This window comes from Mustela nigripes, chromosome 14 (assembly GCF_022355385.1).
Source record: "Mustela nigripes isolate SB6536 chromosome 14, MUSNIG.SB6536, whole genome shotgun sequence".
NCBI lineage: Eukaryota > Metazoa > Chordata > Mammalia > Carnivora > Mustelidae > Mustela > Mustela nigripes.
Window position 1 is genome coordinate 68,450,915 of NC_081570.1, and position 25,648 is coordinate 68,476,562.

The following is a 25,648-nucleotide window of genomic DNA, read 5'->3' on the forward strand; positions in this document are numbered from 1 at the left end:
GTTTGTTGCTAAAATATAATTTTGTGGCAAATACAGTCCATGCTTTAGTATGAGGAAAGCATTTACCTTTTTCCTAGGAACTGTTCTTTTTTTAGACATGAGGACTAAAATAGCTTATTATTCCTTTATATCCTCACTTTTCTGAAGTTCTTATCTAAATTTAGGGCATGGTACACTATCTTAGGTTATTAAGACAATTTGATTTACTCCTTAGTGATTTCTGCTTGAATCCTTAGTTTAACTTCATTGTGTGATTTATCCTTATATGACCTTTATATGACCTCATAAAAATGGTACAATTATATCTGTCATAAATATATCTGATTATAGCTTTTTTAAGTCAACTTGGAGATAAAATATATATATAATAGTTGTCATACGTGTATAGTTGGTGAGTTCCGACAAATGCACACTATGTGTCCCACAGCATGGTCAACATTCTGTCACCTCAGAAGGGCCCTTTATTCTCTAGCAGTAGATCTGCTCAAACCCCAGCCCCAGATGACCAATGATCTGTTTTCTGTCACCGTAATTTATTTTTGCCTACTCTGGACCGTTAGTTGAATGGCATCATACAATATGTACTCTTTTTGATCATGCATTTTTACACAGAGTAGTGTTTTTGAGATTTGTCTGTGTTGGTAGGAGCATCTGTAGTCCAGTCCTTTTTGTTGCTGAGTAGTATTCCATTATAAGGAAACACCACTCTTTGTGTTTTCATTCTCTTATTAGGGGTTTGCATCGTTTTCCCCTTTTCACTGTTACTTGTAAAGCTGCAGTTTTCCCAAGTCGTCATACCATTTCATACTCCTGACTGCCATGAGACTTGCCTCACTAACATTTGGGATTGTCAGTCCTTTTAATTTTAGCCATTCAAGTGGCTTGTAGTGTCATCTCATCTTAGTTCTATTTTGCATTTATAGACTCGCTGTGGTTCTTAGGGCTGATAACTATTCAACTCTTATGTGCTTATGGGTCAGTCATTCATGTATTTTTATGTAAAGTGTCCCTATAGTTTCCCCATTTCTATTTGCTCTGTTTTTCTTCTTAATAATGAGTTATGAAGATTTATAATCTATCCCTTATATAGTAAGTCTTGCTGACTGTATGAACTGTGAATATTTTCCCTCAGCATGTGACTTTTCTTTTTATTTTCTTAATGATGTCTTAAGAGGAGCAGAAGTTTCTCATGTTGCTAAAAAGTTATGCACCTTCCACAGCGTCTGGTTAATCTTATTTCACTTATTCCTCTCACCATTGCATTTTAAAGCAAATTTTAGTATCATATTACTACTGTAAATACCTTAATATGCATCCCATGCTTAAAAGAACAATAATATCATTTTCACACATTTGAAGATTAACAAAAATAGTATGTTCAAAAATATGTCTAAATTTACTTCATTTTGTAAATTTGTTAATACTTAATTTGTTTTGACCAGGATACAGACAAGTCCATGTAGTACATTTGATAACATTGCTTGAGTCATTTCTCTCTACATCTTTTTTATAAACTTTTACCCTCTTTTTGAAGAAATTGAGCAGATGATTTGTACTATGGAATTTCCCACATCCTATATTTGGCTGTTTTCATCCCCGTGATAGCATTTTACATGATTGAGATGTACTGTAATTGGATCTAGAGGCTTAATCAGGTCAGGTTTAAGTTTGTTTCTTTGTTTATTTTCTCAAAGAAATTGCTGTTGCATCCTGCAAAAGAGGCACATGTTAGGTTGTCTTTCTTTGTGATCTTATGATTGATTAGGTGACTTAGGTTTTATCAGCCTAATCCATTTGTTATAAAATTCCGTATCATTTATTTTCCCAGTGGGCTTAGCAGCCAACATGATTGTCAATTTAGACTTAGTTGTATTGTGGTAACAAAACCCCCAGTCACAGCATCTTGCAAGAGTGAAGGCTTATACTCCTTCACACCGCATCACCACTGAGGTTTGGTTCTGGCTGTGCGACTGTCATCTTTAGTCAGCTCCATATTATTTGTACCTTGGATTCAGGCTGATGGAGCCTAGAATGCTGCAGGTCTTCTGGCACACATCATAGATTTTCCTGTATGTTCTCTATTCTTCCCCTCTTCTTTCATTGGAGCCATTACTCAGAAATGAATCTGAAAAGTACATGGATAGAAAAATATATTAAAATATGATCTATATCATTGGTTGTGAGGGAGGCTTTCCTATGAATGAAGTGTATTCAGTGTCAGGAAATCTGTGGTACAAGGCATATATTATTTTAAGGATACAGAAAATATCATAAATAATTTGTATTCCAGTCACCCAGCTGAACCACATCTTAGTATTGTACCATATTCGCTTCACATTTTGGAGAAAATAAGGAGTTATCAATAATGTGTAAGTCTTCTGGGTCCTCTATTTCTTGATCAGACCAAGAATGGTGTAACCTTTCCTTAATAAGCTACCCCCCCAACTTGGTCTACAACTATGTACATTTAACAGTTGCTTTTTACACTTTTAACATTAATGATTTCACACTATAGTTGTGGTTGTATAATTGTCCCTTGCCATTATATTTTTATTCTTATGCATGTTAATATGTTCATCTCTAGTTAATTCTTTTGTTTGATCTAAGGTACATCACAGTTATTTAATATGCCAATGATAGGTTTTTTAGTGGCGTATGCTTTTTACTAATAAGAAGGAAAACCGTGAAGGTTTTTGTATGTCTTTGTTGTCATGTGTATGTGCCTTTCTAGACATATATGGATATACATACCTAGAAATAGAATTTTTGAATGATGGAGCATGCCCATCTCCAACTTTATTAAATACTGCCAAGTTGCTCTCTAATATTGTTTACCAATTTACATCCTCACCTGTTAATGCCATTGTTCTCTCCCCATCAATCTCTTTGCTAAATAACACTTTGTTATTGACATAAGTGTTATTGTTCTAATGGGTTAGAATTGATCACATTATTGTTTTAATTTGCAGTTCTCAGATTACTTAATGCCTTTATTGGTTATTTCAGATTTCTCTTCTGTGAATTTGTTCTCCACGACTTTGACGTATGCATCTGTTTCTTTGTAGTTCATACATTCTGGACACTAATTCTTTGCAGACTGTATAGTTTGAAAATATTTTTTCTGTGCATGCTTTCTCTTTTTTACTTTGTTTATGGCATCTTTTGTTTTACAGAATAATGAAGTCAAATTTATCAGTCTGTTCTCTTAGGGTAGGTGCTTTTAGGGTGTTATTAAGCAGGTTTCCTTTTTGGTGTTCTCAAGAAAATTTTCTCTATAGTTATACCTATAACTTTTTAAATGATCTTATATAAGACTTCAGAAATGATAAAATTTTGCCTTTTTATAATTTTGTTTTAATATCTGTGTTTTTAATAATTATGTTTTGTTTGTGGTATGAAGGCAGAAACTAATTTGGTTTTTGTTTTCTGGAGTTTTGGGGGGATAATATGTTGTTTCAGTACTTTTATTTCATAATTCTTAACTTTTCCTTGTGGTTTGTAAGGCTATCTCTGTTGTTTTCTATACACATTAGAAGTGTGTTATGCATTGCTCCTTTTGTTTTTGTTTTAATGATATTGCTATCTGGTGAGTTCTTTCATTTCTGCTCCTGGAAGAATTGCCTTAGCTGCTTTTGGCATGTCTTCTCCATAAAGTCAGCCATCGAGTTCCACAATCTCAAAAAAATCTTTTTTTTTTTTTTCCTTACAAAAAGTAAGGAAATTTTTTTTTTTTCCTTACAAAAAGTCTTGTTGGAATTTTTATTAGAATTAGGCTGAAGAGAAGGAAACAAACCGTAAGAGACCCTTGACTGTAGGGAACACACTCAGGGTTGCTGGAGGGGAGGTGAGTGGGGGGTGAGTTAAATATGGATGATGGTCATTAAAGAGGACACTTGTGATTAGCCCTGGGTGTTTTATGTAAGTAATAAATCACTAAATTCTACTCTTGAAACAAGTATCATGCTGTATGTTAACTAACTGGAATTTAAATAAAAATTTGAAGAAATTAAAAATAAAATATTATGTTAAAAAAAAGAATTAAGCTGAGTTTGTAGATTGATTTTGAAAGAAGTTTCACAGATTTATTTACCCGTTGAAGTATCTCAAATAAGATCTCATATAATTCTCCATTTGTTGTTAGGTCTTCTAATGACGTTCTGTATTTTTCCCATTAATGTCTTGCACTTATAAAAATCAGGTTTATTCTTAGATAACTTGCACTATTTGTTTTTATTGTAAAGTATCTTTTTTAAGGTTACATATTCTAATTGTCTGTTGCTCAGTGTATAGGATCACAGTTGATTTTGCTGATTGCACCCTTGCTAAATTCTTTTACTTCCAATCATATGGAGGCTCTCTAAAAATTGCTATGTAGTTAGTGATATCTTCTGTAAATAAAAAGCTTGCTTTTTTCTTCAGTCTTTACACCTTTTCTTTTCTTTTTTCTTAAAAAATTTTTTTATTTATTTACTTATTTATTTGTGAGAGAGGATTAACAAAAGAGCATGAGCCCTCAAGGGTAGGAGTAGAGGCAGAGGGAGAAGCAGGTTCCCTGCTGAGCAGGGAGCCCAATGGGGGCTCTGTTCCAGGGCCCAGAGATCACTTGAGCAGAAGGCAGAAACTTAACTGACAACTAAGGCCACCCAGGTGTCATACAACTTTTTTCTTGAATTACTGCATTCGTTAGGTCTTTTAGTACAATGCTAATAAATAAAACCCCTAATAGGGGTCTTACTGGCTTTAGAAAGAATGCTTCCTGAGTTTTTCACTTTGCCTGTAGATTTGGTTAGATAAAACTTCATCTGATAACAAAACCTTTCCCCAGGCAAAGATTTTTTCTTTTCTTTTATTATTTTGTAAACTGTTTTTAAATTGAATTGGTTTTGGTGTTTGTTGATTTCTTTTGGTTAATAATTTTTTGTGTGCTTAATTTCTTAATTTGGTGAATTACATTAATATATTTTCTAATGCCCTTTAGACTTAACCTCAGTTTGTTCAAGATTATACTTAGTGTCCATATAATTTGTTAAACATTTTTACAACCTTTTAATAAGAGAATATTCTGTAATTTTTTCCTTATGCTGTTTTATGCATCAGGATTATACAAGTCTTATGAAATGAGTTGAAAAGCATTCTTTCTGTATTCGGAACAGTTTTTTAAGATTGAGTATGTATTTAGCTATTATTTTATTTTCTGTAATGGTGATAAACTGTTAGAGCTTTTCATATTTTTTTTTTCCGTTTTTTGTTTCTTGGAAGTTTTCCCTTTTGTCTGTTTTTAAATTTACTTATTTATTGATATAAATTTATTGATTAATATGAAGTTGATTATTGATTCTCTACAAAGATCTGTATTAATGATCCTTTTAAAATTCAAATTATTACCCTTTTTTTGCTATGGATTTGATTTTTAAGCTTATGTAAATATACATTGACTGAAATTAAAGTTTGATCAGAAATATTTGTTGAACACAATTAACTCTTTGGGGGGGTGCCTGGGTGGTTCAGTGAGTTCAGCATCTGTCTTTGACTCAGGTCATGATCTTAGGATCCTGGGATGGAGCCCCCACATCAGCTCCCTGCTCAGTGCAGAGTCTACTTCTCCCTCTCATTCTCAAATTAATAAATAAAATCTTTAAAAAGAAATTAACTTTTTGTACGTATATGTCTATATTTGGAACTTTTCATGAAAACTCAAAAGATTTCAGTTTTTTACCCTGTCTTCTGTCTTGCTTTAATTAAGAAAAGTTAGGAATTGGAAAAAAAGAGAAAAGTTAATAACTGAGAGTCTCTTTCAGTGTAAAAAGAGTGAGGCATACATTAGATGTATATTTTTCTCTTTTCTTCCCCTACTTTTCCTTCTTCCCACACACATGGGATCTGATATGATGAATGAAGGTCACCTACCTACCCACCTGCTTAATATTTCTAAGCGTAAACCAATAAAATAAATATTTTAACCAGCTTCTGCAGCTTATAGAATTCTAAGATTTATATAACTGTCATTATAAATTTGTATTTTAGGAGCTTGACACATGAAAATCTTACAGTGTTCTGATTTCATAGATAAAACTAAATCTATGTGTAGTTTACACAACAAATTTATGAAAGATTTAGAAGAATAAATTATTATCCAAAAGTTACTATAATAGTATAAGTTCTTATCTGTAAAAGGAAAGGGGTTGGATGAATTAATCATATCTCTGTGTATGTGTGTGTGTCTACAAACACATATACTCATCTTTGTCTATGTATGGAAAGAGCTATACAAAAATATATACCAGTAGAGTGAAGTTCAGAGAAAAATGTATGAACTGTATGTATTGAATTATTTAAAAAGTATGTGTTACTTTTAAAAATGCTAATATATGAAACTAATGAATTTTGTATAATTCCTCTCATTTCATCAATAAAATGGCATAATCTTATTATTAATATGAAATAGTTGACTTTAGCAGAAACAATAGTACTTTTCCATTCTTTTTAAAAATTATGTGAATATGATGAATATTGATGTAAAGTATTAGAATCTTTATTGGAATTATAGTAGCTATGTTTATGTTGATGACTTAAATTATGTGTGTGTGTGTGTGTGTGTGTATGGAAAAAAAGTTTAACATTGGTCTTGTTGATTAGGTTAATGTTCTTAGTGTTATATGTCAGCTTGTTTGCCTTTCCATGAATTTTTGAACTTTGGAATATTAAGTACAGTAGTTGAGTAAACTTTTACTATAAAGGCCCAAATAATATATATCCTAGGCAACTACACCACATGGTCTGAGTTGCAAACGCTTACCGGACATTGTAGCACCAGGCAGCCATAAAGAATGTGTAAATGAGCATACATGGATGTATTTTAGTAAAAACTTTATTTACAAGAAAAGATGACAGGACAGATTTGGCACACAGGGCCTGTTTTGCCCAACTTAAATATGTAAACATTTATAGTAACTAGTGAGAATTAATGGGAGGTTTTAACATAATGCCAGACATTTTCTCATAAAATGTTGTGCTGTGCTGGTCTCACCATGTTTAGAAATCAGAGAAAATCAAGTATTGCAAAATTGAGCTATGCAATCTCATTATCTATTAAAATGTATCCTATGCAAAGAAATAAATGTATACATGTAATAAAGGCACTCAGATTTATGCTTCATATTTCATTTTGCTATTGTCAAGGAATGTTCATTGAAAAGTTATTTAATGTACAGAGCCAAAAAACTCATTTTGAAATAGGTTTGTTTATTTTCAATATAAATGAAACTTTGAAAGTTGTGCGCTTTCAGCTCATACACAATTAGTATTCCTAAGGACAATGTCTGGAATTAGTTGATGACAAAAGATACAAAACTATGAAAAAATGTTAAAATTATTATATAAAAATTTTTAGAGTGATCAAGGTTTTAGACCTCCTCGAGTCATTTAGTTCATGATTTTATTGAAATGTAACAGTAAAGTTTTGTAAGTAGAAAAAAAAGAAGCAGTGGTTTTCATGCAATTATCATTTGCCTCTTTGTAGTTTAAAGAATGCCCTTTTCTCCTTCCCCCTCATCCAGTTCTGGAAGTTGCAGTACTCAGTACAGAAGGACAGGTTCAAGACTTTAAATTTCCTCTGGGCATCAAAGGCGCAGGCAGCTCAATCCAGCTCTCTGCAAATACTGTCAAACAGAACAGCAGGAATGGTAAGATGGAGCAGAGTCTTTTAAAAATTGACAGGTTTTTTGTTCATTTAACTCTATTAACCCTAAAATGCCAACTATTTGACTCCTAATGTAACAATGCTGCTTACCATTTAAAAGCAGATTTAAAATAATGCTTTACTCTTTCCCAAGAAACTTAATCTATACAGAGTCCATAAGGACTTTTTTTCCCTTTTATTCTTACTTGAATGTATTTTATTTTATTCATAAGCATATTTCCTGGAAAGGCATATGACTACTTTTACCTTCCTAGGGCTTGCAAAGTTGGTGTTCATCATTTACCGGAGTTTGGGACAGTTTCTTAGTACAGAAAATGCAACCATAAAACTGGGTGCTGACTTTATTGGTCGGAATAGCACGATTGCAGTGAATTCCCACGTCATTTCCGTTTCACTCAATAAAGAATCCAGCCGAGTCTACTTGACAGATCCTGTGCTTTTCACCCTGCCACACATTGATGTAAGTTCTATGTTCTGATGAAGTAGTGGAAGGTTATAAAACCAGTGAGGAAAGAACGCAAAACTTGACGGGCTGGGGATGGGAGAGAGGGAATGGGAAGATTGCGGAGAGGAGAGGAAAGACCTTTCCATTTGAATTTCAAATGTTGGATTAGGTCAGACATAAGTTTATTTAAGTCTGTGAACATAAAATTAAATGAGCCTGGTTCAGTGATTATTAGAACTTAAGTGTATTCTTAATGAAAGCTAATTCAGTAATCAACAGGAAAATGTAAATGACTGTAATTTGTTTGAGAATGAAAATTAACTCTTACCTTAACAGCAGGATAACGGAACGTTAACTCTTAGGACTCTGCCTTTTTAGTGTGGCAGACCTTTTTGGTTTTGTTTTTGTTCTTTTTGACTTTACTGATCCTATGTGATACAATTGTTATCAAGCATTGGGTTTTTAAAAATCTAGGCTTTGAAGACGTGATTTCTCTGCAGTGCCTTAGAATGAAGTTGGTTTAAATTATTGCACTGTGTTGGAAGATAGCAGGATTTTGGCTTCTGTTATAAGCAGAATGAATAAGTGCCCACAGACAGCCCAAATGTATCTCCAGAATCGGCCAAGAAAAAAAAATTCGTGCAGCCATTCTCTTACATCTGCTGCAGTTGGTTCACTCTCTTAAAAACCCTGATGTTGCTAACATGTCACTTAGAATAAAAATGGGCCCCAAATCGATTTTAAAACACTTGATCCTTACAGAATTTTCTCAGGACAGGACAAATTCATAGGTGTCATTTTGTCAGAAAAGAAAAAAAAAAAATGATTCCAATGTACCATCAGTATGTAAAATCATAAGATGGAAATTGTAATTGTGTAAAATGGGTCTTTGGTAATTTGGAGTACACTTTAGAATGTTTCGGACTATAAAACCCCTTTTAAGTTAGATATCTGCCTTGTATAACATAGTCTACAATTTTGCTGATGAAAAACTTTATAGTCCGAAACATGCAAAGTTTAATCTAAATTACCTTTTACACATATTAAACAATTGCTATTGCCATCTTAGAGTGTAAAATCCTAATTTTATCTTGTCATTTTATTTCCCAGCCTGACAATTATTTCAATGCAAACTGCTCCTTCTGGAACTACTCAGAAAGAACTATGATGGGATATTGGTCTACCCAGGGCTGCAAGCTGGTTGACACTAATAAAACCCGTACAACGTGTGCATGCAGCCACCTAACCAATTTTGCAATTCTCATGGCCCACAGGGAAATTGCAGTAAGTATTTGCACTTCTAATTAGTAGCAGAGAAAAACCTCAGGAGATTCAAAACAGCTTTATAATAGTCCCTTCTTTGGGTGCTTATCGTAACTAAAAAGCAAACAAAGTAGTGTGGATTTCTAAATGTCATTACACTGTCCGTATATTTTTTGAACGTCTTGGCACTCTATTTATTGTTACTTCTCAAAATCATGTGTTTTGCAGATTCATTCTAAATTTTTCTCCTTTGGGCAGGTGTTTAGCAGAGGCAATCGGGGATTTAAAAAATGAATAGCGATGGGTCCTACAAAAGAGACCGAGGGCTCTAAAATTGAACACACTCTCTTCATCTGGAATGTTTGAATTTGTTTTTCAGCTTTTGTTTTAAGTTTTTCTCACAACTTTGCACACTGTGCAGAACTGCAGATTTTAAAGGTCAGGATAGCTTCTGGGATGTTTCTTCATATTCCTTTCTGTGATGAAGGGAATGATAGCCAGAAGATAAAAACATTTTAAGAAATAGAGCGCGAAAACTCACAGGTCTATTGTGTATTTGACTCAGTATATAAATAAATATCAAAACTCAAGGGGGAAATGAAAACTTAAAATTTTTTTGTTAGCCAGGAAAGTCATTAAGATACCAATTATTTTTAATCATAACTGAATATCCTTTATCCTATTATATAAATATCTGGGTTTACGTAGGTAATTATTTCAGCCGTTATTTTGAAATGATTGGATTCTTGCATTATTTTCTAGGTAAAATCTTTCACTTTCTTAGGTCATTCTTTGGATATAAGATAAGATTGATCTGTTATGTGATCAAGTTTTCATTTTAGCTTTGAGCCCTGTTTGAACACATAAGAATATTCATAGAGTTTGGTATTAAAAGATGAGCTACCATGGTGAAATCTATCTTAACCTTTTAGTTGAAGCAATGCAGGAATACTAATGTTTCTCATACTATTTTTGTTTTCAGTACAAAGATGGAGTTCACGAATTACTCCTTACAGTCATCACCTGGGTGGGAATTGTCATTTCCCTTGTTTGCCTGGCTATATGCATCTTCACCTTCTGCTTTTTCCGTGGTCTGCAGAGTGACCGCAATACTATTCACAAGAACCTTTGTATCAACCTTTTCATTGCGGAATTTATTTTCCTAATAGGCATTGACAAGACGAAATACATGGTAAGCACCCCTTCAGCTTATCGCCCTTGGATCTCTGACAATTACTATATCAGGTGTGAATCCACACACGATGCCTATATAGATATTTATTTGATCTTGTAACAATAAAGTTGACAGTGGTGATCTTGGCAGATAATTTTTAATAAAAGCGTAATCGTTAGGTATTATTATTATGAGCGAACTCATTTCTTGCATTTATTGCAGATAAAAATGCTTTTGCATTTTTCTGGGTCGTTATTAAGACACGTAATTTGAATAAAAGAGTGCCAGGGACACTGAAATGAAAAGATCCTATTTTTACAGTTTTCATTTTGCTTACATAGTCATTCTGGTCAGTGATCATTTCTTCGTCTTCTGAGCAATTTGTTCATCATCAGGAGGCCTCCGTGTCAGAAATAGTACTTAATCAGTAGTTAATGCTTTACCCTGTATTCATCTGCACCGGAATGAATTTTAAGAATGCTCCGCATATGACAGGAAAAGAATGTTAGGAATTAGATCCAGGGTATTCATCACTAAAGTGAATTTTTAAATTCTGTTACTGAAAAAATAAAAATAATATACTTGGAAGCAATTGTTCTAAAGACATATGGAGCAAATAACCTGTAAGTAGAATATTCAGATTTAATAGTGGATAATTTAGAAAGGAAATTAACATGTATTTTCTTATTTACACTTAATTTTACTAAAAATAGTTGGGTCTCACAGTGATGAAATTTCTAGCACACCTGCCATTATGCTCTATTAAGCATTAAACTCTTCAAATTTGTAGTGTTTAGAACTCATTTCCATTTGTTAAAAAAAAATTTTTTTTTAAGAAACATTTACTCTAAATAATGTTGTATTTTAAAGACAATCATGAGCACTGTCAGTGAATATTGCATCATTTTGGGGTGCCCTGCTTGTATTCATGTGTTCTCTCTTGGGTTTTTTGTTCTTTTCCTTTCTAGATTGCTTGTCCAATATTTGCAGGACTTTTACACTTTTTCTTTTTGGCCGCTTTTGCTTGGATGTGTCTAGAAGGTGTACAGCTCTACCTGATGTTGGTTGAAGTGTTTGAAAGTGAATATTCAAGGAAGAAATATTATTATGTTGCTGGTTACTTGTTTCCTGCCACCGTGGTTGGGGTTTCAGCTGCTATTGACTATAAGAGCTATGGAACAGAAAAAGCGTAAGTAATTGCAAGCGACCTGAGTGTTTTTCAAGTGAATAATTTTTTAAAGCCTGTTAGCTGTCAGTGCGGGTCCCTGACAGACTAAAATAGCATCTGAAAGCTTTATTGGTAAGAGAATGGGCATGCCGTGCACAAATTACAATCAAGTCTTTTGTAATTTTCTAGGTTCAGAGGATTTGTACTCTGGCAAGGCAGATTCTAAATTATGGACTTTATTTTTAACACAAAAGATTGACCTGAAACAAATTGAAAAAGTAAATAACTTTTTGGCCTTAGAAAGATATTAAGTAAAAATTCTTCTGAACTTAAAGCATCTGACAGGTTTAACTACTCAGTTTTAACCTAATGCTTCATTAGCTCTCTTTGTGCAGCCGACCCTCTAGCTAACTCTCATTCTGAATTGTGACAATAGCACATTCCATCCCATATGTTCTACTTTGATAATATTTTGTCAGGCAGTTTAAAAGGATTAAAATAAGTCACTGTCTTTCATTTATAAAAAATATAGATATTTATGGAAAATGACAGAAGGTAGACATAGCCATATTTGTAAGGCTTTTATTTGCTAGGAGCATGAATTTGCCTCCCAATTCTGCTTATATTTGCCTTTGATAAAATTAGTTATATAAAGATTCTTTGGACTAAAGAAAGCTTTTTGACTAAACAGATGATGAAAGACAAATAAAAAAAATTCAGTGGGGATTCAATGTTATATGAAAAATGAACCACTAAGTAAAATCTGTCTTAATAAGTTTATGCATCATTTACTCTAATACTATATGAGTGCTATGCTTTGATTTTTTTTTATCTCGTATTCATCCATTCCCAGTTGAGGTATTATATTTATGCTGTGCTGTTTTGAAACAGGCATAACAGCTGAATATTTTGTCTGTTTTGTTTCATAGGGTTAAACACTGTCGCTCAGATATTGATCTGAAAGGCAAATTTTGAAGATAAGAACTTTAAAATGATGAGACCATTTGGAATATTGAGTTTCAAGTTTTCCTTGATATAGTCAGAGGTCTTAAGATTTAGGGATTGGGGTGTGGTGGGGTTTATTGTTTATCCCATACGAGCAGAATAATGAATGCCTTTACCAAATTTAAAACCTGAAATGAAAAACATTAAGCTGAAGTAAATAAATTACTACTCTTTATATCAAAGCCAACTCAGAATTATTAAAATTGTTCTTAGCCATGACAAATGAATTTTCAAAGGCAGATATAAAGATAGTTTTGTTAGATTTTTAAGAATCCTATATTTTTGGTAATGTTGAGGATCCATTGAAGCTACTTAATACATAACCTTCTTTTCATAATAGTTGCTGGCTTCATGTTGATAACTATTTTATATGGAGTTTCATTGGACCAGTTACCTTCATTATTCTGGTAAGCAAACTCTGTTTTCCCTTCATTTTTAGCTTGCTACTTTTGTAGTGCCACTGAAACCAAGATAACTGGTTTTATTTTTAATTAATCTGTGCATTCAAGGGTTTATAAACATGTCTAACCTACAGGATAAAACTGCGTGTATACCTTAAATGTTATACCATTATTGAGAGTTTATGTACTTGCTGATTGGTCTATTTCAAAAATCCTTTTTCCTCTAAAAAATACTTTTTCTTATCTAATTTAGTTTGCAACAATGCATGTCATAATCTAAAAAAAATATGTAAATTATGTTTAGATTGCATGATTCGGGCCTAGTTTAATAATTAGAAAGGAATAACTGAAATGTATAGTGTGTTTTGGTTTTGGATAGTTGAGTTTTTTGCTAAGAGTTGTGGTTCAGGAGTTTTGTCTCCAAAATCTGTAATATTAGCCCTGTATCAAGTTATGTGGCATTTATAAATTAAACGAATGTTTTATGGAATTGAAAGAACATTAGCTTAATACTTATTATATTAATTTCCACATAATAATTTAGTGCTTTTAAAATAAATGTCCACACCCTAAGCTTTTTAGAGCACAAAAAAAAATTTTTAAGCTTAGATTAATAACTGAGTCTTAGATCAATTTTTAACTCAAAAGAAATAAAGTTACTTTTCAAATGCCAAATAAAAATATTGGTCTTCAAGAAATTTTTAAAAAATAAATTGTTTACCCATTAAATATAACATGACATAGGTGTTTTTTAACTGCTTACATTATCATTAGTCAAATATTTGAAATATAGTTGAAATAAAAGGATGTAGCTAAAATATTTGGTTTTTGGTATTTAAAACTTTTCACTGAGTTTTAGCATTATGCTGTTACAGATAGATGCTACTGACCATTATAAGATTGAAAGGGAAACATAAGCAAGTTTAAATATTTTCTTTTAAATACCTATTTTAAGGACTTTTTAAAAGAGGTGATACACATGAACTTATTAGGATATTTCTGTATTTAACTAGTCTTTCATAAAATTGAGGGGAAAAAATGTAGTAGTTCAAGGAAACTTAAAATCACTTCATATGTATGTACTTTTGTCTTTAAAATGAATTATACACTTACACAAAGCAAAATGAAAATTTGAGGTGAATGCCTGTATGAATCAAGCCAGTAAATCATTCTCAAGTCTTCCTAGGAAAGCTTATTTCTCACCAGAATTACTCAATCCAAATGATTACTCTCGTTTTAGTTCTCGGTTTATTTAAGTTAACATAGCCTAAACCACTCTCAAATTAAATGGTAAACAGCTGAATTGAAGTGGCATGATCCTTAAAGACACACGCTTCTCTTTTTTTCCCCCCTGAACCCTTAGCTAATCATATTGATAACTTTGAAAATTATAAAGACCATTTCAGAGATAATCTAATCTATAAAAGTATGTGTTAACTTCTGTTGTACTAGTTTTGTTTATTTCCATCTAAAAATAAATACTGACTTTAGAGTATTAAATTTTTTTTTTCACTTTAGAGTATTAAAATTTCTTTCACTTGGACAAAAGACATTAATGTTCACATATACTGTTTCTAGTAAGAAAAGAAGTGAAGGACATTATATTGCCCATTTACAGTGTGAACCCTACTGTTATTTATTAGTTTTGTCGTCATTGTTATCCTGTACCCAATCATTTAGGTTGAAATGTGAAGGGCTTTGAGGAATAGTGTTCCCAACTTTAAGGGGGGGGGGGGGGGAACCAACAAAACCCAAACACAGCAAGTAGCTATTTTGACAATATAGATCCTAGGAGTAATTGTCCCGCAGCTGCTTTGTCCTCTAATTCTCCGGACGCAGAGAGGCAAAGAGTGGTATAGAGGTGTAAAACATCATGCATAACCTAAACCGAGATATATGATTGTTCAGCACGTTTGTTGAATGTTAATATATTTATAACACATACATCCTTCTGATGAGAAAGGATATTTAAAAGTCAATACAAACACAAATCTTAGTAACATAAATTCCATTATATACTACCCTTTTAAGGAGTACTCTTAGAACAAAAACTACTCATTACAATTCCCAGAAGGGGATTGTGTTCCTTTTGGAATTTTGCCTTTCCTACTTTTCTGAATTGAAGCCATTTAACTTAGTAATATTAAGTAAGTGTATGCTTTTTATAATGTTCTATGAAGAAAAATAACATGCTATGGAAGATAAAACTTCTTGCTTCTGTATTTCTATAGACTGTCTTACCTACAGGCACTAGAGTTATTATATCTTTGAGAAAAGTGCTTGTAAGTAATGAGCAGTGGGAAACCATTAGTATGCCTGAAATGGTTTAATGAAAGCTTGGATCATGACACGTCAGGAGCTGTTCTTATCATTTGGACAGCTCCATCTACATCGTTAATAATTAATTCAGTTCAGTAAGAGTTCAGCTCACACACTCATTTAGAAGTCTTCTTCAGAGAACACCTCTCTGGCTGCTAGTCCCAGGGAGAAATAGGCTTCTGCTCGGCTAACAGGAAAGATCTGGAGATACAAGTGCAGTTTAGAGTTGCATTTGCTAGGTAGCAAAAGCTCCAGGGAGGACAAAAAGGGTCAGAACATGTGCAGTTCAGTTAGGTTACTTCAGAGTGGTGTTTCTGTTCTTCTGTCTTATCATATCCATGTCAGCACTGCCAGCTGTGGAATGAATTTTAAGCTGCTAAACTCAGACGGATGTGATTCAATTGAGCAGGTTGATGACTCTAAAACAAACGGTGCGCTCCTGCCATCATTGGTTCCCTCTGCTTGTTTCCAAGTCCTTTGATTTTCGTGACCCGGTGTGGGTGGGTAGTTGGCTATGCCCTGTCATCAAGCAGCAAATGATACTGGCAGATTATCTGTACTGGAACTCATGAAATTATTATTTTGAGATAAGTGAAAGAGTCTTATTTGTCATTACAAGAGAAGGAGTACCCCATTTGGCAATTAACTCCATTTAGCTGAATAGGAAAATCTGTTTCTGAATTTGCCGTCTCTTTCACGTAGAATTTCATTAAGAGATGCCTGTTTACCTGTGTGTACACACATAAACACACCACACACAGCAGAGATAAAATTGGATTAATTCCTGGATGAGTTGCTTCATCTCTAAAATTAATCATCAGTGTGGGTGTTAAGCTTGGTGGGTTGGTATTTCGTATGTAACACAGTCCTACAGCTGTACTTACTAGTGACTTCTCTGTGAATGATTGAGTCATGACATGCACTTTCCAGGTTCTTTGTATACAGAGTTGTAACTCCGTCTTTTTCCTTTCTCACTGATGCGTAATGCCTTTCAACCTATCCCAAAATATGTACTCTGTTTAAGGTTACTAGTATTCATGTTGGAAAGAAAGAAACAAAAAAAGCAAGTGGACAAAAATTTGGAATTTGAGGGGAGAAGAGCAGCACTTGGATGATAGAGACATTCTTCTCTCCCTGGCTTTTTGCCTGCTTTCCAGGAAGAAATAGGAGAAATTCCTTTGATGGTTGGGATTTCTTTTATTTTTTAAATGCATACCAAATGCAGGAAAATAAATTGAGAGGAAATAAAAGTGAGGAGAAAGAGATCACTTACTCTAATTAGAAAGGGAGAAAAAAAAAAAAAAGAAGAAGAAGAAGCAGCAGCCCAGAAGTTGATGTCTGGAAAGAGCCATTTGTGTTATGGGGAAAATGCAAAGAAGGAACAAGTCAGATTTGCAATCAGTAATTCATTTGAAACTAACTTTTTTTTGCCTGTGACTGTTTGGAATGATAGATTTAATCAAAGATATTTCTATTTGCCCTTCGATTTCTTGTTCTGATTCCCTTAGTTACTTTTTAAGAGAATGGCAAAGAAGAGAGGAAAAAAAATATTTTACTCTACAGAATCATGACTCCTATGAAGTGTTATCACCTCCTGAAAAAGATCACAGCCAACAGTATTTTTTCTATGAAAATATATGTATATTTTTTAGCACTGGAGAGAAAGAAAGAACTCTAAAACTTCTTTTTAAAAAATTGTTTACATTTCAGGATTTATTCTATTTAATTCCAGAAAGCATTTTACTGTCATACATATTGGTGATAATATATTAAGATATTCAATACCTAAATGACATAAGTATCTTTTTCATTATTTTAGTAAGACTAATAAACACATTATCAGTGAAATTTTTTTTTAAAGATTTTATTTATTTGACAGAGATCACAAGTAGGCAGAGAAGCAGTCAGAGAGAGAGGAGGAAGCAGGCTCCCTGCTGAGCCAGAGAGCCCCATGTAGGGCTCAATCCTAGGACCCTGGGGCCATGACCTAAGCCAAAGGCAGAGGCTTTAACCCACTGAGCCACCCAGGCGCCCCATCAGTGAAGTTTTTAAAGTGGATTTGGGGAAAAGAAAAGTACCTTGTGTTTAGCTTTTTTATTTTTCCCTGTTGTGTTTTATGGTTTATAGTATGTCTTGTGTGCTTTTTTTCATAATTAGTTTTTCTTGAAATGATGGTATTTTTGTCCTGTTGAAGACCCCATTGCTTCATTATTTGTATATTTTCAAGTTGTATTTCGAAGTCTAAATTAGTATTGGATTTAACTATAAATTTCTTGGCAACTTAAATTTTAGAGTGCTAATCATAATTCTTCTGTTTGGCTTTTAAAATTGGAGAAATCACAGATATTCGTGAAACAATTTGAGTGCAAAAATCTTTCTGTGGTTTTATGATTATTTTTCTACTATTTTATTGTTTTTTTAAAAGATTCTCTTTTAAAACATCTTTTGAAACATTCAATTCTACTATGTTAGAAATGACAGTCCTTTTTTGGACTCAATTATGAGTTTGTGTGATGTTTAGTTATGTGAGTGGAACACAAACAGGTTTGAGAAAACAGAACTAACTGTTAAACATACTGTTTGTCTACTGGGAGTAGGAGTGTGTGGACACTTTAGTCATTTGCTGATCATGGGATGGTAGTGTTTAACAAAGAAATAGAGAATTAGTTATTCTAGCAAGTCGATCAGGTAGAAGTCATTTGAAGAGCACATCCCTTATGTTCAGAATTTCCTTGAGGCTGTATTTTGTATATGAATTTATTATTTATCTTCAACTCACTCATCATCTCTGAGTGATTTCTAAAATGCATGACTCTTTCTAGATGTAGAATCTTTTTTTTTTTTAAATAAAAAACTAGTATGTTTTTGCTTTGCTAGGAGAGACTCTTACTTTTCTCACCAGAATAAACTGGTTAATTCTATCTGTAAAGTTGCTGGGCTATGGAGCCATCACAAAGTGTATTAAATCCCAGCACTGATATTATAGCACCTAAGTAATCTCTGGCAAGGTACTTAACATCTTAGAATGTAAACTGACTCTCCAAGTGCTTCCTGTTACCTCTGGACATAGGATTATTTAAAGTGAATGTACTATATTTGTAACTAGAAAGAAGAACTAAACACATATATAATGTTAACAATCCTCAGTAGAGTGATACGAGAGGAAGAAGAGGTATCTATCTACCAGGTTGTTTTTTAAGGATTAAATAAGATAGGCTTTCTGTGTCACATTCAACTTGGTTAATTCTCAGTCTTAAAAAAAAAGAAAGAAAGAGAGAAAGAAAGAAAAATGGCTTTGTATCATACTTAAATTTAATTCTGTTCTTCAGTGGGTGAACTCCATTTCCATTTCAGTTTTATTTGAAAATGTGTTAGTTCTGAAGTAACTATTTTACTTCAGAATTTTAACATGGTCATCTTCATTGAAAAATGTTGGTATGTGTTCATCTTCAAGATTTCACATTTTGTACTCCTTTTCTTTTCATAACATAATACCTTATACATCCACATTTTTCCAAATTCGCATTCTTTATTTTCTTGTAGTTTTTACATTATACAATTTTACAAAGAAGTTGTATAACTTTTTCCTTCCTGGAGTGTACTACCACTACTATTTATTCCTGAGGGGTTAATCAACATGCTTAGAAAGTGATGAACACCAAACTGTGGCCCTATATGTTTTATGAAATTGTATAAGAAAAGGAAGGGGGAAGAAATAACCCAAAGTCTAGAATTACGGAGTGAAAGAAAGAAATGGTTATATTACGACATTCAAAAGGAAGGGTCCAGAAGTTTAAAGGATTTTAACTCTGAATCTACAAAGCAGCTTTTTTTCCCTAAGAGTTGCATCAGTGTTTACTTGCATTTTGTTTTGTTTGTTTGTAGAATATTTGGAGATCTTATTTGTAACCATTCTCTAATTTTACTAGTTAAGACCTAGTGTTGCATAAAATAAAAAATAAAAACACTGTTGATTTTGCCTTTAAAAAATTAGAGATGTACTGTACCATCATCTTTAGAAACTAAGTCAGCTATTTACTGTCCTATTAGAAGGATCTCCCTAACTTTTCAAAGGTAGAAATTGTATCTTACGTGCAATACAATAGGCACATTCTTGTATGGAGCAGTAAGGTCAATACATATTAGTTGAATGAATTGCATTATATTGTAATATCTCTGAAAATGTAAACATTTATTTATATGTGACCACCTGGAATAATCATTAGAATATAAAGCTAGTGTTTCTATATATTTGTTTGCTTTTTCTCTGGACAAGTTTTTTAATAAGTTAATGTTTAAGTAGGTGTTTTAAACAGAGAGTTTCTTTTGTCCCTCTTTTGTTAATATTAAGTAATTAACATGAGGCAATAGAATGCTATCTGCCAACACTTGCAAACTATAGCCATTGACCTCATTTTATCCCTTAAGAGGAAATTCTACATCTAAGAGAAACAATAAGGCACAGTTGACAAAATGAGTGATAAACAGCTTAGATGAAAGCCTTCACTGTGTTCCTAAACTCCTCATTAGGAACGACTTGGAAATTTTATTTATTGCCCTATATAAATTTTCCTAATTACAAAATCAGAAGTCGTGATGAATGAGTAAAACAGCATTATCATTTTATCCAATGGTATTGTGACTCAGTAAAAGTGATCATCTTATCATAACAAAATCATGTTGAATGTTTGCCACCAAGGAATTGTCTTTGTCCCTGTTAGTCCTTTCCTGAACACACCATTGGGGCTTGCACTGTCTAAGCCAAGTAAAGCTCACAAAATATGATTCTGTTTTGTCTTTTTAAAAGTAATAGTCAGGAGTAAATAAAATGTAAAGAAATCCAGGAGTGATCAGGCTTAGTTCTGTTTTTAGAGCTAGAAATGGAACTGTCTTCCCTCTGTCTAGGTTTCTGTACAACCAAATGCAAAATGGCAAACATTATCTCTCTCCAGTCAAAACTTGTCTTTTTTCTTCTCAGTTCACTCATGTTGACCTCCCAAACCTTCCTTCCATGTCTGGTTCCATCTTCCCTCTTTTTGCTTTTGTTTGCACCTAGATTCTTTACACAGCTCAGTGTTTAGAGGGACTCAAAGCAGCCTTTTTCTTCAGAATTCACCTACGCCCATTCATCAGAGAGGCATAAGAACAAAAGGACTGATGGCTTTTAACCATTTAGTAGCAAATATATAAATACTTTCAAAGTTTGTCTTTCTGGAACTAATAAATATTTTTCATGTATTTTTTCATAATTTTTCATATATTTTATTTCATTTGATTCTCACAATTACCTCACAAATAGATCATACAAATGTGATTATCTTTCTTTGATCAGTCAAAATCAAAAGCTAGACTCTCAGCTAAGTCGTAGGGTCCCAAATCCCACAGTCCTTGTAAGCTACATGATGTAAATGTCCCTTCTGAAGAATTCACTTCAGTATTTCCATTAGATGGCTTTTAGGCCGTGGAGTACCTCTAGCTAAAGAAACTAATTTAGATTTTCTAATTTATTTAATCATCACCACATGATGCTGATTTAATGAGGTTGTAATTTCATGTCAAATGATCTATTAAAAAAAAACGATCATACATAGCTGGAGTATTTTTTATTTAGACTCAACCAGATCATTGCCTATGTAAAACTGAGTCAGTGAATGTCTACTATATACTCATGTCATTGATATTTAGCTGCATTAACTCATTAAGTGTATTTGCAAAACTTGCTCATTTTTTTACTCTGTGGTTACAGTGGTCTAATTCTTTATTTGTTGTAACAGCTAAATATTATCTTCCTGGTGATCACATTATGCAAAATGGTGAAGCACTCAAACACTTTGAAACCAGATTCTAGCAGGTTGGAAAACATTAAGTAAGTATTTAGTATTTGAATTTTAGTGCTTGACAAACTAAGTGAAAGATACCCTCCACAGAGAATACATAAATGCTTTCCTTCAACTGTAGAAATTATTCAGAATGAAGTTTTACTGATCAAGGTTGAGTCTCACTGTTAACCATGTCACAGACATTGGTCAAAAATTAGATAATGATTTCTCTCTTGATCTAGAGCCAAGAAATTGTTTCAGTGGCTTTGTGGAAATTCCATATCACTGTAGCAGTTTCATTTAAATTTAAAATGCAGTTCAAAATGATGTTGCTGTTTGCAAGGCTGATATGATATTAAGTTTGTTTTGTTAAATGACTTTTTTGATTTAAGGATTCTGAGCAGTTTCTACTTCTAATCTTGTTTTCCTAAGATAATTTACTCTATTACTATTGTTAACTTGGAGATTATCTGTTGTTTTTCATGATAATTGAAGAAATGTTTACTTTATTACAATATTGAATAAAAACTACAATATCCTATCAATGGCAAATGCTATCTAATTAAATAATTGATCGCTGTTGATTCATTAAGTCATTTATGGAAGGATTTTCAGAGTTATCTTTTAGATATGAGTTAATTTAAGATTTGAGGAGGTATTATTCAAGTTGGTTATAATGGGATTGTGAAAAATATTTGTAATGTAAAAAATGGCAGATCTCTAGTAAGGGTAATTTTTCTTTTAAAAAAGTAGATGTTTTAGATAGGTTAGTGCCAGCTTCATTGCATGTTGCATGGTAAGAGAGAGAGCTAATCTTTAGCATCTCTCTCTTTTCTTCCTTTTCCTCTTTCTGTCTTCTCATCTACACCAGTAATTACCGTGTTTGTGATGGCTACTATAATACGGACTTACCTGGGTAAGGTAGAACCCTACATTAACAAATTTATGGCATGATTTATATTTTTTACAAATCCGTCAATATCATGAATTGCCCTTAATTTTTATAGTTATTTTGGAATATCTAATTTGCTGTAGTATTTTAAAACTATAATATGCCTTTATTTTTTAATTGCTTGCCTCTGCATTTTGACTTTCTTAATTTTGACTAATTTATAAAATATATAAATGCTTTCTTATTACTTTCTATTTTAATTCTGTCTAATAATTTTGTTTCTCTTTTCTGCTTATAATGCTTTCTAGCTATGAAGATAATAAGCCATTTATCAAGTAAGATCATTAGTTAGACATGGAATGCACTGACTTTAAATCCTTTCCATTCCGTCCTATTTTCTACAGTTCTTTTCTCCTTAAGCTATTCATGATGAAATCTCTCCAAAATTATTTTATTTTGAAGTTGTTCTCATATTTTTGTCCCATTTCAGCAAGGCTTCTTCATGCTTTAGTTAAAATACCTTAGGCTCACCTAAGATCAGTTTATTAGAATCTGCAGTTTAGGTGTGAAGTGATTATCTGCCATTTAACCTTTCTGTATGTGTCACATTATTCAGTGTCATGAGTGCACCACAGGGATAAAAAGACAGGAGTAAACTCATTAAGGACTCCTTAATTTCTTTGACTAAAATGCACATAAAAGACAATAAAGTCACGGGGGATGTTTTACACCTTGTATTTTAATATAGTTCTGATACCTTGTTAATGCTGGAGTAAGAAAAGGTCATACCTGCTGTTGCTGTTTTCACTGGAGGCTGCAGTACTAAATGCTATTGTTCTTTCTCTAATCAATGAAAGGTTAAAGCCAAAATGCTGTTGAATTTGAATGTGAACATAGAGAAAGTCAACCGCTACTACTGATATGTTGATATTTAAGTGTGATGTGGTGTTCTCTCATTGGACTTGTTAATAAAATTCACTTTATTTTTTCAGGTCTTGGGTGCTTGGCGCTTTTGCTCTCCTATGTCTTCTTGGCCTAACCTGGTCATTTGGGTTGCTTTTTATTAATGAGGAGACTATTGTGATGGCATATCTCTTCACCATCTTTAATGCTTTCCAGGGAGTGTTCATTTTCATCTTTCACTGTGCTCTCCAAAAGAAAGTAAGTGAAGACACCTACGGATTCTAGTTGTTTGTTCTTTGGTTTGAAAATCAGAGATGAAATGGAGAAGATTTTACAATTTTACAGCTGACATATTACGAAATAGAATCATTTTTAATCATAAATTAATTGTCACGCATGTCTGGAAATTCAGGCTTCACATATAAAATAAGTCAATACCTATCATCTTTTTGGATCTCACTTTGAAAATATTAGGCACTGATGTTAAGATTTCTTCTTTGCTAGTGGGGTCTACAAACATGCTTTGTGCAAACGGTATATAAGATGGGGGCCCCTCGGTGGCTCAGTGGCTCAGTTGGTTAAGTGTCTGCCTTCGGCTCAGGTCATGATCCAGGGTCCTGGGATCGAGTCCTGCATTGGACTCCTGGCTCTACAGAGAGCATGCTTCTCCTTCTGCCTCTCTCTCTCTCTCTCTCTCTCTGTCTTTCATGAAAAAATAACTAAAATCTTTAAAAAAAAGTATACAAGATTTAAAAAAAAAGGTTAAATAATCTCATTTTTTGCTTGATAAAGGGAATGCAGTGTTTCAAAACGAAATTGAACATAGGATAAATGACCTTGACTTTAAAAGCACCAGACATACAAAAAATTAATATTAATGTTACCTTTTGAGTCGTTGTGAAAAATCTAAAACCCAGTAATTTAATATCTCAGATCTTATTATTTTGTCCTGATTTTATGTTAACTGGAGTCAGCAAAAATGATTCAAAAATTAAAGTTAAAGATGAAAAACTTGCAAGAAGATGTAAACCTTAAGAGAATAGCTTAGCCGCCTTTTAACTAGGTATCATCTTTTCTCTGCCTGCATATCTAATATAGTCTTTTTATTCTGTTATTACTAGTTGGTCACTAAATTGAACAGCGAAATAGAATTTTGAAAGTGAAAACTATTATGTTTTCAGTCCTGACAAGATGATAGTGTTGTTACTTCCATCAGTTGTTGAGTAAGCTATAATTTTGAGATAATGACAGTGGGATGTGCAATACTGACAGATAATGTACATTCACAGCAATATAGGCATTAGGCAAAACCAACACTGGAGTGTATTATTTGGATAAAATACCATTTTGATTGCCATAGACTTGGTCATACAGCATTTCAGAGCAGTTAATAGCCATGAAATGTCCAAAAAAAAATTTTGTTGAGGGATCAGGTGTTATTTAATAACACTGAACTTTAGTTTTCTAAACATTATACAGGTATAATCTTGTAATTACTTTGGGTTTTACTTTACCTTACACAAATGAGCCTTTTGTATACATGTATAGGATCACATATCATAATTTCTTCCAAAAGTGTTTAACATAAAGCATGAATTATTTCCTCATACAGGTTATGTGTATTAATTGAACAAAGAGATTTTGCTGTGATTTTTATTTTTTTATTTTTTTGTAAAGATTTTATTTATTTATTTGACAGAGATCACAGGTAGGCAGAGAGGCAGGCAGAGAGAAAGGAGGGGAAGCAGACTCCCTGCTGAGCAGAGATCCTGATGCGATCCTAGGACACTGGGATCATGACCTGAGCCGAAGCCAGAGGCTTTAACCCACTGAGCCACCCAGGCACCCCATTGCTGTGCTTTTTAATTAAAAATCACATCTTTTGAACAATGTGTTAGACTTCCCTTTGAACACCTTCTACCTAGTCTTGGGTATGTCCTATTGGGTGCTGCCAGAATGAATGGCTAAGAATATGATACAAAATGAGTTTGTTAAAATCATGCTTCTTACTGCTTGAGTGAGCATATTTAGGCCAAGAAAATGCTTTGAAAGCTCAAGCCCATTGTTATTTGTTCTAATAGGTGTAGTTAAATAAGGCTAACAGGATGAAAATGCAAGTGCACTTGGGTTTAAAAAGTTATCTAGCAACTTTAATTCTGTAATTTTTTGAAGGAATAATTGTCAAAGTCCTGGGTCTGCAAGCAGATCTACTGAGAATAGAATGGTGTTGGGTGGGGAAGGGAGGTATGGGGTGGGGGGGGGAGGAGTCTTTTTGATTGTTTTTGGCAACCTACTGGAAAGTAATTTCCTTGAGGCGCCTGGGTGGCTCTGTGGGTTAGATCCTCTGCCTTCAGCTCAGTGCATGATCGCAGGGTCCGCCTGGGTGGCTCTGTGGGTTAGATCCTCTGCCTTCGGCTCAGTGCATGATCGCAGGGTCCTGGGATCGAGCCCCACATTGGGCTCCCTGCTCAGTGGGGAACCTTCTTCCTCCTCTCTTCTCTGCCTGCCTCTCTGCCTACTTGTGATCTCTATCAAATAAATAAATTTAACAAAAAAAAAA

The 25,648-nt window shown here is 33.3% G+C and overlaps 1 protein-coding gene across 17 annotated transcripts in view; it reads left to right on the plus strand.

The window, feature by feature from the left end:
* Window positions 1–25,648, plus strand: part of ADGRL2 (adhesion G protein-coupled receptor L2) — a 189,069-nt gene that overhangs the window by 154,459 nt on the left and 8,962 nt on the right. For 9 of the 17 annotated variants that reach the window (XM_059375231.1, XM_059375233.1, XM_059375234.1 and 6 more), the window contains 9 exons: window positions 7,557–7,682; window positions 7,954–8,159; window positions 9,255–9,428; window positions 10,390–10,599; window positions 11,550–11,770; window positions 13,095–13,161; window positions 21,249–21,340; window positions 22,165–22,209; window positions 23,178–23,346. In XM_059375231.1, coding sequence (XP_059231214.1) covers window positions 7,557–7,682; window positions 7,954–8,159; window positions 9,255–9,428; window positions 10,390–10,599; window positions 11,550–11,770; window positions 13,095–13,161; window positions 21,249–21,340; window positions 22,165–22,209; window positions 23,178–23,346 — 1,310 coding nt within the window. The remainder of the gene's footprint in view (window positions 1–7,556; window positions 7,683–7,953; window positions 8,160–9,254; window positions 9,429–10,389; window positions 10,600–11,549; window positions 11,771–13,094; window positions 13,162–21,248; window positions 21,341–22,164; window positions 22,210–23,177; window positions 23,347–25,648) is intronic. The other 8 variants (XM_059375235.1, XM_059375232.1, XM_059375236.1 and 5 more) reach the window with 1 other exon arrangement.